This window comes from Ochlerotatus camptorhynchus, unplaced genomic scaffold (assembly GCF_037179485.1).
Source record: "Ochlerotatus camptorhynchus isolate MF236.1 unplaced genomic scaffold, CSIRO-AGI_Acam_v1.1 ptg000324l, whole genome shotgun sequence".
Taxonomy (NCBI): Eukaryota; Metazoa; Arthropoda; class Insecta; order Diptera; family Culicidae; genus Ochlerotatus; species Ochlerotatus camptorhynchus.
The window spans coordinates 5621891-5637557 of record NW_027040812.1 but is presented as its reverse complement, the minus strand read 5'-3'; the positions used below and the strand labels follow the sequence as shown (position 1 = coordinate 5637557).

Here is a 15667-nt window from a genome sequence, read left to right as displayed (position 1 = left end):
TTCAAGGGTTACTAAGTTTTCAGTAAGCTAAATGATTAGACCAAGTGCATCAAAGTCTTGGAAGTGTGAGACGCTTAAGAAACTAAAGGCAATCCGCCATGAACCTATCTAGTTTCCGTAACTTTATGCAACAGGAAAAGTCTCACCAAAAGATAAAGGGAAAGGTAAAGGTATATGCAGTGTTCCATGATATGCAAATTCTGTTACTACTTTTTTTTTTTAACTCCCTATATGTTCCAAGTTCAAATTAAATTATAATTTATTTTAATCTATAATCAGCCTTAATTGTAATGATTTATATCTAAGTACGTTTTAAGTGATCCTACTTTGACAATTCAGTATTTTAAACAGGCTTTTAAAACTGCATGCCAGTATTTCTTTTAGTACTTCAAACATATCTCCACTTAATAATACCACATTGATACCAACACCACTATTGCTGCCACGCTGCCCAATGATAATCATCTAGGTATACTTCGAATTGGTAAAGCTTATCATTAGCCCAATTCTCGCTGTCTCTCTTTTACTATCACTATCATAATTTCAAGGACTGTGTGCGACCTTGCAATGACACTAGCTCTTTTAATCATTCCATTAACAATACTGAATAGTAAGTTCGAAGGTAAGAGATAACTGTTCGCTATCATTGGATTAACGAAGCTACTACCTTCTGCAAGTAGCAAGCTAAACAATATGAAAAACTCTGCAAATAGTAGAAAACAACTATGAAAATCCTGAATATTTTTGATTTATTGATGGATAATTGGAATGTCGTATATCATCGAACCATTTGTTTTAAATGATTAATTCCAGAGCGTTTGACAGTGAGTGACGCATTATTGTGCGGGAGACCTTAATTGGCAACTACTCGGGCATCAATGACGAAACAACCATGGGACTGCTGGGTCTGATCCACCAAATCCATTTGAATAGTCACACTGACCAATGGGTAGATGGGAGTAATGGGCATGCTCAAATGGTAGATCAGCTCCTCTCCTGGCGAAGTCGGGCAACGAGACTGTACTAGCCAGTTGCAGGCGGCAGCACGGTCAGCTGGCAACTCGTAGGGAGCCGTAACTCCGAGCGCTGTTGCAGTCACGGCGGCGCGCAGGGTGGTGGCTTCTTGGACTGTAGGGTCATACAACGTTTGTTACTTTACAAAAGTGATCGGAAAAGTAGCAATGCGATACGTACCTGAAGTGAAATCTATGGCCATTTTGGCATCAGTACCCCGAGCCAACAGGCACGGTAAACTTGGACAGTTTCTGATACGAAGCTCCCGTGGAATCGGGCGAGCACCAGCACACGGACGGAAGGCTACTCTATCCCAATTCTCATGGTCGATGTTGTCGGCATTCTGCAGTATAACCGCTGGAATGAGGGTGGCCAAAAGCAGGTACTTGAACATTTTAGTTGTTCTGGACGGACGGAATCGATGGTTTTTCGATGTTGAATGGAAATTGACTGATGATTTGAACCAGCACTTGTAGCTAGTTTTATACTTAAATTGGGAAGTGATTTGATAAGCGACGCTTATCAAGCGATTCAACCATCTGCAAGTTTGTCGAACAGGTGTGCAACGTTCATACATTGTGAACATCTGGACGATAGTTACGATTATGAGAATTACTCATAACCGTAATTCGTTTCAGTTGATAAGGATGTTATTGGTAATATCTTAGCATTAGACATGTAAATTCCTGCCCAAATATTGCATTGTACATAACTAACCCCAAGTGAATGCCTAGCTGTAGCAATAATAACGCTGAAAATATTTAATCCCAGAGAATGCCTACCAAACCACATACAAACAAAACCCCCACCGGACAATATTGGTGCAATGCTCTAACCGTTAGACATCCCCCGGTCTCTATTTCACCCGACGCAATCTCGATTCTTTCCACGTTCGTGATTGCAGAACAAAGAACTTAATAAGCAATGAATATGAGCCAAATGGTCCAGAGGGCATCGAGTGGGGGTCAGCATTAGCTTCGACTGGAAGGCTTGAGCTCTCGCCCCCTCGCCCCTTCGCCACGACGATATGACATCAACATTCACTGGAGCCGTTCGTTGGTGGAAAGGAGGGGAGCAAGAATGTGATTCTCTGCGGTAAGCGAAGAGTGTGGTGCAATTTCGAGTCAAGTCATAAGCGCAAAAAGTACACGATTCTCTATAGATGAGGCCTCATCTCCGGTTCTTCCGGTTTCAACATCATCGCTTCGCGGGTTGATTATCTCTCGGGAGTAAGCTTTGGACTAATAGCCGTAACCGACCTACTTCTTGAAAGTAATGGCTTTTGTTATGAAGTTGTACCAATTTAGACTAAGTGTAATCTTTGAATCGAATTCCAGTTAAGTATGCAAAGCAATATTCGAACCTAGCACTTTTTCCATAAGGCGCTGATTGCACGACAATCCGCTCAATGAACTGCACTCTTCCATGTGCTAAAAATGATGAAGGAATGGGAATATGAAAATAATAACGTGGCTAAAATATTAGCAGTAGGAAGAAAAATGCTGAAGAGTTGTAGAGAATGAAAGAAGAGCTCGGAGTAAGGAAATCAAGAATACAAGACAAAAACAACGAGCAACAAGACAAAAGTAAATAAATGAAAACCGCTATATTGCATGCACAATGATATTCGAACAATTTAATTTTCCTTCTGCTGACGGCTAGGACGGGTGGAACGGGGTTAGTACAGTGCAGAATGGAGCATATAAATTGAAATATATGATCGTGAAAACGCGACTCTGCTCACCATTCTCCCTCTCGCTGTCCTTTGCTGAAGCACTCGTTACTCCATCTCCAGCAGATAGCAAATATTAAACAACAATCGCATTATTACACATATAGCTGTGGTTGATTTGTTAGACTGGTACACTCAGATACCTAGAAAGGGTACCACTAGAAATGAATAAATGCGATATTCCAAGCCATGATGCAATCTAGTGACTTTTATTTAATCTGTCCGACGGATTATATTTCAAGGGAGAGCTTATCAGTCGTAGCCGTCATAGTTTAAGTCGTTTGGTTCTAAAATAGAATATCTCGTGATCAAAGTCATATTAAAAATTGCTTTCTTGGGAAAAACTGTTTAGGAGGTTGAGATCCGTTGATTGCTGGTGTAAAATCCCAGGTTTTAAGGTGTAAGTTAATAGTTTTCCGTTGATACTGACTCCACACCAACTAGCATTGCAAAATGAAAAGTATTGTAATTTTGACCACCCCATATTATTGTATAATTGTAATAATCCTAGTAAATTAAAAATTCGATTCCAAGATTTGTAACGCTGTGCGTTTGTTTTCATTTGAGTTGGCGGTAAAGATTGTGGAAAAGAATGGAATTTGTAAATATTAGGGATGAGTTGTGTAAGTTGTAAATATTAGGTAACATATAATCTTGTGCGAAGAAGCTGGTTTGTGTCTAAGCTATGTTTTACATTTAGCTTTGTATATACATTTGTAAGGTTTTATAGCAAGCTAGCGTTTTTTATGGAACAATAAATAAGATGGCTAAAGAGAAGAATTGCTAAATACGCGAAAGAGATTGGATTCAAATGAACACATAAATAACATGGCTAATCGACATATGTTTTCGTGCCATATCCGATCCTTTTATCTTGAAGAAAACCTGTGGTATCTTGGGGAACAAAACTTCTAATCTCGTCCATTTCGCTAACGAATCGGCTGGAAAGCAGATGTGTGTGACGCGGTTATTAAGTTCGTAAAGTGGACTCTGTGAAAGTAATCTACGTACTCTAAGGTGATTAGTTTAAAAGGAGTTAATTGAATCAGCTCAGTGATTTAACGTGTGTTTTTTGTACTGTTCAAAGTAGTTGCGTCGCAGACATCTGCGTTTTTAGTGTTTTATCGTACACAAAGGTAATTTGTAAAACTTTTAAACATAAGCATTTTTGTAATTTCGTGTTTTTCGCGTTGGACAGCTCGTTCAACGGGCTGGACTGGATTTTTGACGAGTTCGGCGGTCATCATCGCCGGAACTTTGGCTTCGTGGCATCATCAAAGCCACATTTTTCGTCCGTGAAGGACGGATCAGACCCGTGTGCACAGCGAAGGCCCGCCTCTCGTAGGTAGTCAAACGGAGGAGAGTGAAGACGCTAAATTTCTGCTTAGCGAATTGTTTCCCGACGGTCGCCAAAAGCCGTCGGTAAGGTCCCCATCCCGTTACAACCCCGGGGACCGTGACATTCGAGGGCATTCGGATTTCAACCAAAGAGAAGAAGATTTCATTCCATCTCGGTTTAAACATAGTACACGAAGCCGTGCGACGGTACGTTGGTCTCTCTCTTCCGCGGAGCGAATCTCCCGGGAAAAGCTCGACTCCGTCGATGCTCAGCTCTCTAGAAAGCAAATCGAAGCCTTCCGTCCAGCCGCCACTACCTCCGCACCTCTAATTTCGGCCATACCGCACACGGGTCACTTTTCGTCGCTGCACGCCATTTCCGCAGCTAGATCGGCGCCATTCCAAGACCGCCGCCATCATCACAGGTCATCGGAAGGTCGACAGTCGCCATCGCTAGGACCTTGGTAAGGTCTCCGGCCGCCATTACCGCTCCATCCGTCGCCATCACCGATCCATCCGACGCCATCACCGCTTCATCCGTCGCCGTTGCATCGCATCGCATCGCATCACATCTCACGGAACCTAAATCCTGCGCAGGTATGTCCGTATTCTTGTTTTCATGGACATGAATTTAGTTTTTCCGTTGTTATCAGGTTTGTCCAACACAACACCAATGTAATTATCAAATACGTGAATATAGTTTGAATTGGTTGTTTTTTTGTTGTAAAGTATATACACTGAAGTCTTTTTATACACGGTTTTTTTTTTACGCGGTTTTTTTAACACGGTTATTTTTACACGGTTTTCCACGATTTACACGGTACGTTTTTAACGATTTCTCGACAACGATACAACCTATGGACTTGATTCTAATCACATTATCCGTTTCCAGCTATAGGTAATCAAATGGCATACTTAGAAAAAATCACAATTTTTGGTGTAAATACAGAAATTTTTAAAATATGTCTGTATGGACCATATCATGCTTTAATTACAAATGGCATCAAAATCCGATTTTTTTAAAACATTTAAGCATTCGAAAAATCAAAATCTCGTAGGTTTTTTTCACACGGTTTTTTTTTACACGGTACGTATCCCCCGTGTAAAAAAAGACCTGAGTGTAGTTTTCCTTCATACCGTTGCGTCTCTTAGTTGGTTCATACGTCACTGTGTATTCCATTAGTAAGATATCTCTCTATTCATACATACATATTTGTTTTTAGCCCGATTCGTTGTGTTTATGCTGATAGAGCTTAGCATTTTGGATCCTTTCGGGGTTGCAGGTTTTTCGTGATAAAAGGAAGTGCGGATAAAAGTGTTCATTTGATCTCAGGCGTTAGCGAAAATTCGGGGTTGATTCGTTGAGGTACTTCGAGAATCGTACCGTACGGGAGTCCTCTGAGATTTAGTCTCAAAGCGTCGGGCAAGTTTAACACGACCGGTGGTCTCTCTTCGTGAGAGTGGGTCTTAAGCCACCATGTTTACAATTATCTCAGGAAGTTTCCCGCACGGTTACAGATTCCAAGTTCAGAGAGGGCCTGCCAAAGTTCAGAGAGGGCCTGCCAAAGTTCAGGGAAGTCCTACTGAAGTTCAGGGAAGTCTTGCCATATGCCGTAGTTCAGGGAATGCCTGCCGAATGTTCTGCTGAATTTCAGGGAAGTCCTGCCGAAGCTCAGGGAAGTCCTGCTGAAGTTCACGAAAGTCCCGTCGAAGTTCAGAGAAGTTTTTTTTTTCCGAACATCAGGGAAGTCATGCCAATGTTCAGGGAAGGCCTGCTGAACTTCGGGAAAGTCCTTGTTCAAGATCTACCACCGATTTCTAGTCCCGACTACTTCAAACTAGGGGAACATGATTTTTCAGTAAACAAAGGAACACATCTTAGTCCTTGTTACTTTTTATGCCTTGTTGATAGTGACAAGACTCGGCTTTGTCCACTGAGGATGATCTTGAAACAAGGAAAAATGAGTTAGTTAGTCTTCATCTATGTGGTTCCTAATCTTCTATTCGTTGTTCTCTATTTCGAAGGGGTTAAGACTAGGTTCTGATGCATGGTCATTATCGGTGTCATTCCTTAATTTTGCTGCTAAGGAATCTAATTTTGACTGACAAATGAGCGCGTTTGGAGGGTATTTCAACACTCCGAAAGGTATAAGGACGTTCTGCCGTAGTTTAGGGATCCCTTGTAATTTCAATTCTTGTAAATCAGGAAACTCCTTATGAAGTTCAGGGAACTCCTACCGAAGTCCAAGTAACACAAATTAATAGAATTATGTTAAGTAAACTGCTTTACAACCAAAACCAGTCATATTAAGGTAATGAAAACTGTATAACATGTGTATTGCTTGAGAGATCAGGGAAGGACTCCTGAACTTTCAGGGATGTCCTGCCATTTTAATTCTTGGATGTTGGTTTATTTTCACAATGGTGGATCAAAGATGGTGAATGATTTTCAAAATGGTGGATTTTAAATGCTTAGTAAAATGATGAAATGTGATAAAATTTTCGATCGTTCAAAATATAATACTGATGCATGCTTATAATAAATCCACTATTGAAATTATAAATCACATTCCAATATATTGAATGATATCAAATTTGCCGATAAACGATGGTGGGTCTTTGAGAAAATAGTTGATATTCCAATATTAAAGTAAAGTTATTATTATTTCAATATTGATCTAACAATTACGATTTGTGGATGATTTCTAAAATAGTTCAATTTATCTAATTATCTTTAAACATATCCAGATATAGCGGTGCCGGTGGTGTCTCACCCCAGCAGGCCTGGATTCAAACCCAGTCGGCGCCGCCGGCATGTTCTGAGCTAAAAAAAATGTTGTATTAAATTATGGAACAATAAGATATCATGATAATAATTGGTTTGCGTAAGCAACAAGGCAAGATTGTAAAGTTTGTGTTTGACACATAAAACTTGCAAATTTAGCTTTGACAGAGTCACAATGAGTGGTTTTCTGATCGCCTTTTCGCGAAGAGTGAAGAGCGAAGAGTGGGTGAGATAAATGATAAAATCGTTTATTGCGACTCTCATGTAGCAAAATTGGCAGAAATTTTCATAGAATATCCTCAAATACTTGTGAAACAACTTGTGGAAATGGAGGATCAATCTGGTTTAAAACATATTTCCATTAGCAATTATGATGATTTCTAAAAGATTTCAATTTATATAATTATATTTAAGAATGTCCGGGATTTTCATATTGAGCACTGGTCTAAAAATCATAGTCTAATCTCATTCATTGAGCAGTCCTCAGTGAATAAACTCGTATTCGAATTTGCAATCAAACCTCATGCTTGAGATGCTTATGCATTTCACGGACTCACACTCACAACGCCAAAAATTCTTCCATCTCAAAACTCTTAAAATACGATCAAACCTCATTAGATGACATGAGACTTGCACATCAATGATTTGTTAGTTTTCCAATAAATAGTGCAAAAATAATGTGAATAACGTCAAAGTATAAAAAAATGAACTATTAATCCGAAAAGCTCATCGGTGATTTGTGTGCTGCTGAATTTCGCAAGGAAAAACTCATAAGCGAATGAGATTTGAGTTTTTGAGTTTTTCCGATCACCGTTATTGAGTCACCTGTAGCATAAATGGGATATGAACCCGATACTATTATCGTTAGTAGTAACTAGAGGTGGGCAAAACAGCTCTTCTGGCTGAGCGGATCAGACCCATCTAGCTCACTAATGGGAGCCGCTTATTTCGAACAGCTCTTCAGCTCACATTGACATTATTGAAATTAAAACAAATCAATTCAAAATTGGAAGAAAAAGTGGATTTCGTGACCCTAAACCAATAAACTTAAAACTGAATAAAATCGTGAAGGTAGTCTAATCCAATAAACTCGTAGCTTACAACATGGCAACCGCGTAAACCAAAATGCGCGCAAAATGTGCCAACAACATATCAGTATCAGTACATATTATGTGCGAGAGAGCTACAACTATATCACACGCGATGATATGATTGTAACACTTTTCTCATGCTATGCAATCCAGTCTACATATAGATGTGCTGAACTATCGCGACACTTTTCAAATAGATTAATCTACATTGATCAATTATCTTCATCGACTCTCTCTTTCGTTAAGAAATTGGCTACATATTAGGGTTAATTTTTCTACATAGTTCGTATTAAGTATTATTAAGCGTATTTCACGATAAGAACAGCTGAACATGTTTTTGAAAGTGGCGCGAGAATTGCTCTCACTATTCTCGGCTTCTGCTTCAGATCATCAGCTCAGATCCGGATCCGGAGCTGAATCGTTAAGAGGAAAAAATATCCGAAGAGCTGGGCGGATTCGAGAGCTGGACGGGTCCGAGAGCTGGACAGGTCCGAGAGCTGGATGGGTCCGAGAGCTGGATGGGTCCGAGAGCTGTCATCCTAAACAGCTTCCAGTGAATCATTCGCGTCGATGATTTGGATCCGGAGCTGAACTGTTAGGTGGAGAGCTGCATTTCGCTTTTCGGTTATTTGCTTTTGTGCAAATCTTCCGCTCTCATAGATAATGATGAGAGAATAGGTGAGAGCACATATGCTGGAGGAATAACATCAGCAATAAGAGCCGAATACGTATAAAGATTGGATAATACCAGTAGAAATTCAACAGGTTGTAACACGTGTACATTTGTCTCTCTCTCCCATACAGCCGCTTAGAAGTTCGCTTTTACTGTTGATGCTATCGATCAATATGCGCATATTGTATTACGCGCGCCTCTTGGTTTACGCGGCGACTGTTCAATGCGTGAGTGGAGTAATAAGTCCTTTTTTAGAAATTCCGCAGTAAGTGACGCACTGAATGGTTTAGACTTGTGATACAGTGAGCTGGTGAGCTGCGGTTCAAAAAAAATGAACCACGGGTCATCCGCCCACTTTAGTGGATCGGGTCTTAATAACAGTTCGGGAGCGGATCGCCCATCTCTACTAGTAACTTATAAATAAGTTGTACAATTCATCCAAGATCAAGGCACAGAACAGAAGGGGAAGTGCAAACAAATCGATGAATTCAAAACTGGTACGTTTTACTGCTCAACAAGCGATGCGTTGTGGTAGCGTTCCACACGGACTTTCTATTCACACTCACACTATCATAGCATGCTGCCTAGCTTAACTGCAGCTAGAAGATGTCTTCTACCGCTAGGTGCGCTAGTGTTCGCCAATGAAAAGGGGAGCCACTTTCTGATCCGATGTTCCACTTCTGTTCTGTGATCAAGGGATAATTACACTGAACCAAATTGTCCACACATGAATGCATGGTTATTGCTTCACTTGAGCCCCATACGGATTATTTTCCTATTTTAGAAAGATTATCATTATCTGATTCAGCTCTCAAAGCACAGAAGAACTGAATATCATCAATTCTAAAACAGGATAATTTTTATTCTGCGCACTGTAAGCCACGAGGGGGACGACACATCTTAATCTCAATTCTAGGTGCTCAACAAATCTCACACTAGCTAATCAATCTTCGAAAAATCATCTTTAATTTCTCACATCTACTTGCATCGTGCATCATATTTTTGCAAGAAATCTTCAGAATCGTCATAAATCTTCTTACTATCTACTCAGCGTGCGCGCAGCTAAGCACATCAATAAACAATTTTTCCTTCATCGTAGATAGAGTCACCCCCCCTCGGTAAGTCATCAGTTCATGATTATCATCCTTTCTTAGGAAGACTTGCAATGAACAAACCGTATGATTAACATTGAGAAGGATACGGACTCGTCATAAATTTTCAAAATAAATTGTCATGCAATGTTTAAATGAAATATAAGCGCAATCTGAATGAAAAATATACAAAAGAAGAAAGCTTATTTTACCGTTAAAAAATTATGATCATAACGAACTATATCTCTTCTAAATTGTTGGAACTGTTAATTAATGTTGTTAATGAAACGTTTTTGTTTTACAAATTGAACAAATGTTTTATTCATTTATTCGCATGATAAGGAATTTGAGTTTATAAATAAAACATACCATTTCAATTTTCCAAGCAAGTAATACGACTATGCACATCTTCTTCTTATTCGCATTTCAAGCTTATTGCTTAGTGCATATTAGCTTATTGCGTGCTCTCAACTTAGTGTTGTAAATGCACTTCCACAGTTATTAATTGAGAGCTTTCGATGCCAATTACCAATGCATGAATTTGTATATTGTGTGGCAAGCACAATGATACTCTATGCCCAGGGAAGTCGAGAAAATTTCCAACCCGAAAGATTCCCTCGACCGGACCGGGAATCGAACCCGCCGCCTCCGGCTTGGTAATACCGTGCCTTTACTGACTAGGCTATGAGGCCCCCTATAAAGATTATGCACATCTTCCCCATTAATACCGCGTGCACTGAGAATAGAATTCCATTCACCAGTAGTAAGGGTGAAGAACGATTCTACTGGATAGTTGTGATCTACAAGATTAAATAAAAAATAGTTACGTTTTTTGATAGTGAAGAAACGTTATACTAAGTTACACTATTTATCAGAAAGCTCGAAAATTACTTCCACCAACAACTTGGCAAGTTCAACTGATCGGCCAACTGAACTAGCAAATCAATTTCATGCCACAGCTTCGCCTCGAAACAGACGACGTTCTTTGGCTTTCCGACCAGAATGATTGAGGCGAAGAATCACAGCTCTACACACTCGATTGTAGCGCATCAGTAAAAACCCATATTCGTTGCAAAATCAACGTTCTTCTTTATATTCCTCATCGACAAGACCATCAACATTCATGATGGCCGTGTATAATTGTCGCGGAGCTATTTTCTTCCGGCTTCCGATCTTTCCAGTTACACTTAAAACAAGCTGCGAATACAAAATGGCGAGGTCAAAAGGCAGTGGGACGCTGAAACAATGTGAAAATGAATCTCATGACAGTTGTTGTATGATTTTCGTTATGGGCCTATCCTGGATGATTTTACTTCATTTTTGTTTTTGAAATTTCAAAATTTGAACGGTACTTCATAAAGTGGTAGATGTTATTATCTTTTATGATATGTATGATGATTCATCCCATTTAATATAAATTTATCAGTCAATAGGATATCTCATATTATTTTCGATGTTAAAGAAATCAGATAGCTCTGAATGATTAGTCATGCAATGACGACATGGTAAATTCGCTCCGTGTACTCCTCGGTGTATTTTACACACTTATTTTGTACCACTTTTTTTTTCTCAGTGTGCCGCAATTGTGCTGGAAGTGCCGATAGTGCCCAGTCTTCGGAATGACTTTGTTTGTTTGTGAATAATAGTATGTTTGGCAACCCGGTATTTTGACTGTTGTTGCAATCTGAGAGTGGAGGGGATTTACCGATCGGAACCGAGACCCGGAAATGGAATGAATGATGGAATAGCCGGTGTACCAGCAGCAGCCGTCTTGGAGCGAAGATAGCAGCTAAGTATCACGACACGAAGCTCCGGTCAGATGGTACGTGACATTAGTCCGTAGTCAACTGTTGGATACAGTCCAGACGATACATTCCAGACGATACAGTCCAGACGAGAGGAACTGTGAATGCGTTATTTTATCTGGGAACTGTCTTCGGGGCAATATTTGCTGATAATCAATAAACTTTCTTGGATGAGCAACGTTTGCATATAAAAATGGTCATGTTTGGAGAGTGGGGTATTGTTATGCATGCGATGTTGATGATTCTCAGGGTAAGTGCAATTTTGGTATACTACATGACCACAATGTGCCTCGTGTGGCATGATGTTCTGCTTTGTACAGCCATTAGGATGTACACTAACTGTGTTTTGGGAAATTAATCTTGGTTTTTGGAGAGTACATGGCGGGACTATGCAAAAATTAACGGATGCGGTTTCCAAAAGTTGGAATGTGTCACAATCGAATTTTGAAACATGCGGAATGCGCAGGCGCAGTTAGTTTAAAAATCATAAAAAAAAAAATCAATGCGTGGGAGGCATTGGGGGCTTCAATGAGGCTTTCTACGGCGCGTTCCGGGTTCCCAGGATTGGGAACTACAGAGGCATCATCACAATGACTAACATAGTCAGTGAATGGTAAATGGTTTATTAATTTATTTGATAAGGCTCAACCGAATTAACTTTACAGAGCCGAGGATTCTTGGTCACTATACAATAGATCTTAAAACTATAGTCAAAAGGTACGACACTATAAACACTTTATCTTCCGCTATCCAAAAAGCCTCCTCCATCAGAACTGGAGCCGCTTCCAGTGGTTTCATTGTATGGCATATTGTTGTACGCCAACGAGGGTCAGAGCGCGTCCATTGCAGCAATGGACGCAAAACGTGGTCAGCACTCACACACTCATCACGAAACGGTTGCTTTTCAAAGTCGACGACGCATCGACCGAAAGAACTGCTGATGAAGAACAATGAGGAGGACCACACAATGGTTGCTGCCGAGAAAACAGACGATAGCGTAGCACACATCGAGAGTGGCCTGCTTTTGTCGACAGCCGAGTGAACACTCAGTGAATGGTAAATATATTTATAGAATTTACCTGTAGAAGCAAGCTGGAAGACTCCTGATCCATATCCAGCCACAGGTCCAAGACAACTATGCTGAGGACCAGGAGCTTCCAAAAAGCGGTTTATTGTGCGTCCCTGAGATGAATTAGGACTGTTCGAACAGTAAAGCGGATGTTCTACATTAGCAGTATCAGAAGTGCCTTTAGACTAGACACAGCCGGCAGATGCTGGAGGCGTTGCACTGGAACACGGAAGCTGATCAGGTGAGGTGATCGTTGGACCGGAACGACTCTGATGGCAGGAAATAGAACAAATTTGAGCAGCTAGCACGACAGCGTTCCAATTAACAACGCAGCATCAAATTCTAAATCAGCAGACTGGATCTAGCCCGGAGATGGGAGTTGAGAACTCGGAATTTTCCGGAACAGGAGAGCTCGTGATGGTAGGTGTGTTCAAACAAGGCATCCACATCTTTTTTTAACCGTCTTTAAATTCACGGAACAAAATTCCTTTCGGCCATGTATATCGGATACATCGGGTATGTACGAGCAACTTCGCCTAGTTTGGAAGCCATTCCGCCTTTGTACGATATGAAGCTCATACGGGTGATGTCGGATCCTTTCTTCACTAGCAGCACAACCTTAATCGGATCCTCGCACTGTACACAATCTTTGACCAGCTTCTATATTGATTCCGATTTTACGCTAAGATGTATACGAGAACGGTACACGCAAACCAAAAAATTATTACACTCAATGTTAGTTGCATTTCCTATCATCCTCCGCAGCGAGTACCGCAGAGAATGATATAAGTTGGCCATGCAGACGATGCAATGATTTTTTTTTATCTTTTTGATGTTGTTATCTGTCTACACTTCCGACTATAGCTTTTCATGTATAACATTGTAGAACGACGCACATACTTGCTTCTCTCCAATTTCCGTTTAGTAGAAAAATTATGCGAAACCAAAAGATCGTACTATGAGCGCTTCTCATTCGCTTTTAGCCTATCCATGTTCTATATTCCTTGTTCCAAGCAGTGGAGAAAGAACAGATCTTATAGTTGCAAAGTTCGTGGTTCGAAACCAGCTGGCAACCTTTTTTTTCATCATAATCAATTTCTCTTCCTTATTCACTCCATATTTTTCGGTCTCCGCAGCTGTACCGAGCTCTCCTTTCATGTGGTCTCCACTAACATCCTGCGATGATGAATCCTACATAATTGTAAGCCAACCTTACATACCTCGGTTGGGTGTACAGATAATACAGCTCGGTGGGTCCAGGGGCAGTAAGGACCTCGGTAAAGACATTGCCATCCGTTACTACTTTAGTACCACCTTTAATGGCGGTTGACGAACGAGATCTTCGGAACCCAAGTGTGTCGTAGTCATTTCCTTCTAAGCTCAGCGTGTGCAATTTACTGTCTCTCGGTGATAGAATTAATCGCACTACCAAACGACGAGACGGCAGTTTGAACCGAGCACATTTCATGAGCTTCACGCCCTCGTTGCACATTAAAAACCAGTTCAGGCTAGTATGGAAAATATAAAAAAAGCCTTGTTCAACTTTGTGTCTCCCCACTTTAGGTGAATCATCCTGCCGCAAAAACCATACAGGAGACGGATTCTTCATCGCCTTTAACTGGTTTAGCGCATTGGTCACAGGCGTAAGTTATGCTGACTTCGTTTCCAAAAGTAATTCAAAAACAGCGGTAGAGGTGCTCTAATTCGCAATGAGGAGTTGGATTCTGCAGAGCAACTGATATCGAAAATAACACAACAGTAAACACTACAACAAGAGCAAATTTTCATTACGTCGAATGTAACAAAGGTAAACAAAGTCGAGCTATCAGTGTCAATAAATGCTCCTGCTATTACACTATATACTGTCCGAATATAGGATCACATCCCATTTTTAAATTTATTTACCAGTCGAATTGCTTTTTGACGTAATCACCTTCCGATCAAAATAGTTTTCGATGTTACTTAAGTCATCCGATTTCTATGGAGATGCCGTTTGCCTTAAGTAACAGCACTGAGAAACCCGTGAAAAGTGTACTTTCGTCGTTTCCCTTTCTCATTATTAAAGTGAATAAATCGAACTGTTTGTTGCTAAGATGATTTCGGTGGTCCTAAAATGATGAATGGGCTGCACGTAAGGAGACGTAATTGATAATTCTCCCGAATATCCTGGTAAATACACTTTGACTTAAGTAACAATAGGGACCACCAAACGACGTATATGGAAACCGAAATGGCTCTTGATTTTGTTTTATGCCCTTATAGTATAAACCACCATCGCACTTCGTGAGTTGCCCCAATAGAACCCTTGCTTTTGGTTTGAATCAGTACAAATTCGTTCTATTATATATATAAAAAAAAAGAAGTATACATATTTATTTTCTTCCGAACTAAATAAACCACCATCACACTTTGTGAGTGGCCCCAACAGTATCCTTGCTGTTGGTCTAAATCGGGTCAAATCGGTTCTAATAATTATTTTATATTCAATCAAGTAAACCACCATCACACTTTGTGAGTGGCCCCAACAGCATCCTTGCTGTTGGTTTAAATCGGTTCAAACTGCTTATAATTAATTATTTTGGTCATTGATAAATAAAATAAACCATCATCACACTTTGTGAGTGGCCCCAACAGTATCCTTATTGTTGGTTTAAATCGGTATACACACATCTAATAATGATCTACATCTCTAGACAGCCGGCTGTTTAGAGCATAAATCGAAAACACTTATAAATAACTACACAAAACAAAAGATCGCATCACTTATCAAGGTGAATCCTGATCCAACGAACCTAACCCACTAACAAAACCTCCTTCCTGTGACTTTTGTGGGATGCAGAGGTAAACACGGTCCCAAAACAACAAAAGTCACACACTAACATTCCTTCCCTCTCCCACCTGATTGCAAGGACGTGGCCGGTGACGTTATTGATCTTTAAAGGTAGGAGTCACTGGAACATGTACACTGAGAATGGCAGGTTACTCCCAAGCCCCATTCAGTTGATTCTTTGTACAATTTCACTGGTTCAGATCAATCACGGAGTGCAACTATCGATACGTGCAGTCAGA

The 15667-nt window shown here is 40.4% G+C and overlaps 1 protein-coding gene across 1 annotated transcript; it reads right to left on the bottom strand.

Moving 5' to 3' along the window:
* Window positions 1-834: 834 nt before the first annotated feature.
* LOC135708050 (NPC intracellular cholesterol transporter 2-like) lies at window positions 835-1476 on the bottom strand. The gene is made up of 2 exons (XM_065229989.1): window positions 1195-1476; window positions 835-1128 (listed from the first exon to the last, which is right to left on the bottom strand). Exons 1-2 carry the CDS (start codon window positions 1406-1408, stop codon window positions 854-856), a joined length of 489 nt encoding a protein of 162 aa, XP_065086061.1. The 5' UTR covers window positions 1409-1476; the 3' UTR covers window positions 835-853.
* Window positions 1477-15667: the final 14191 nt, after the last annotated feature.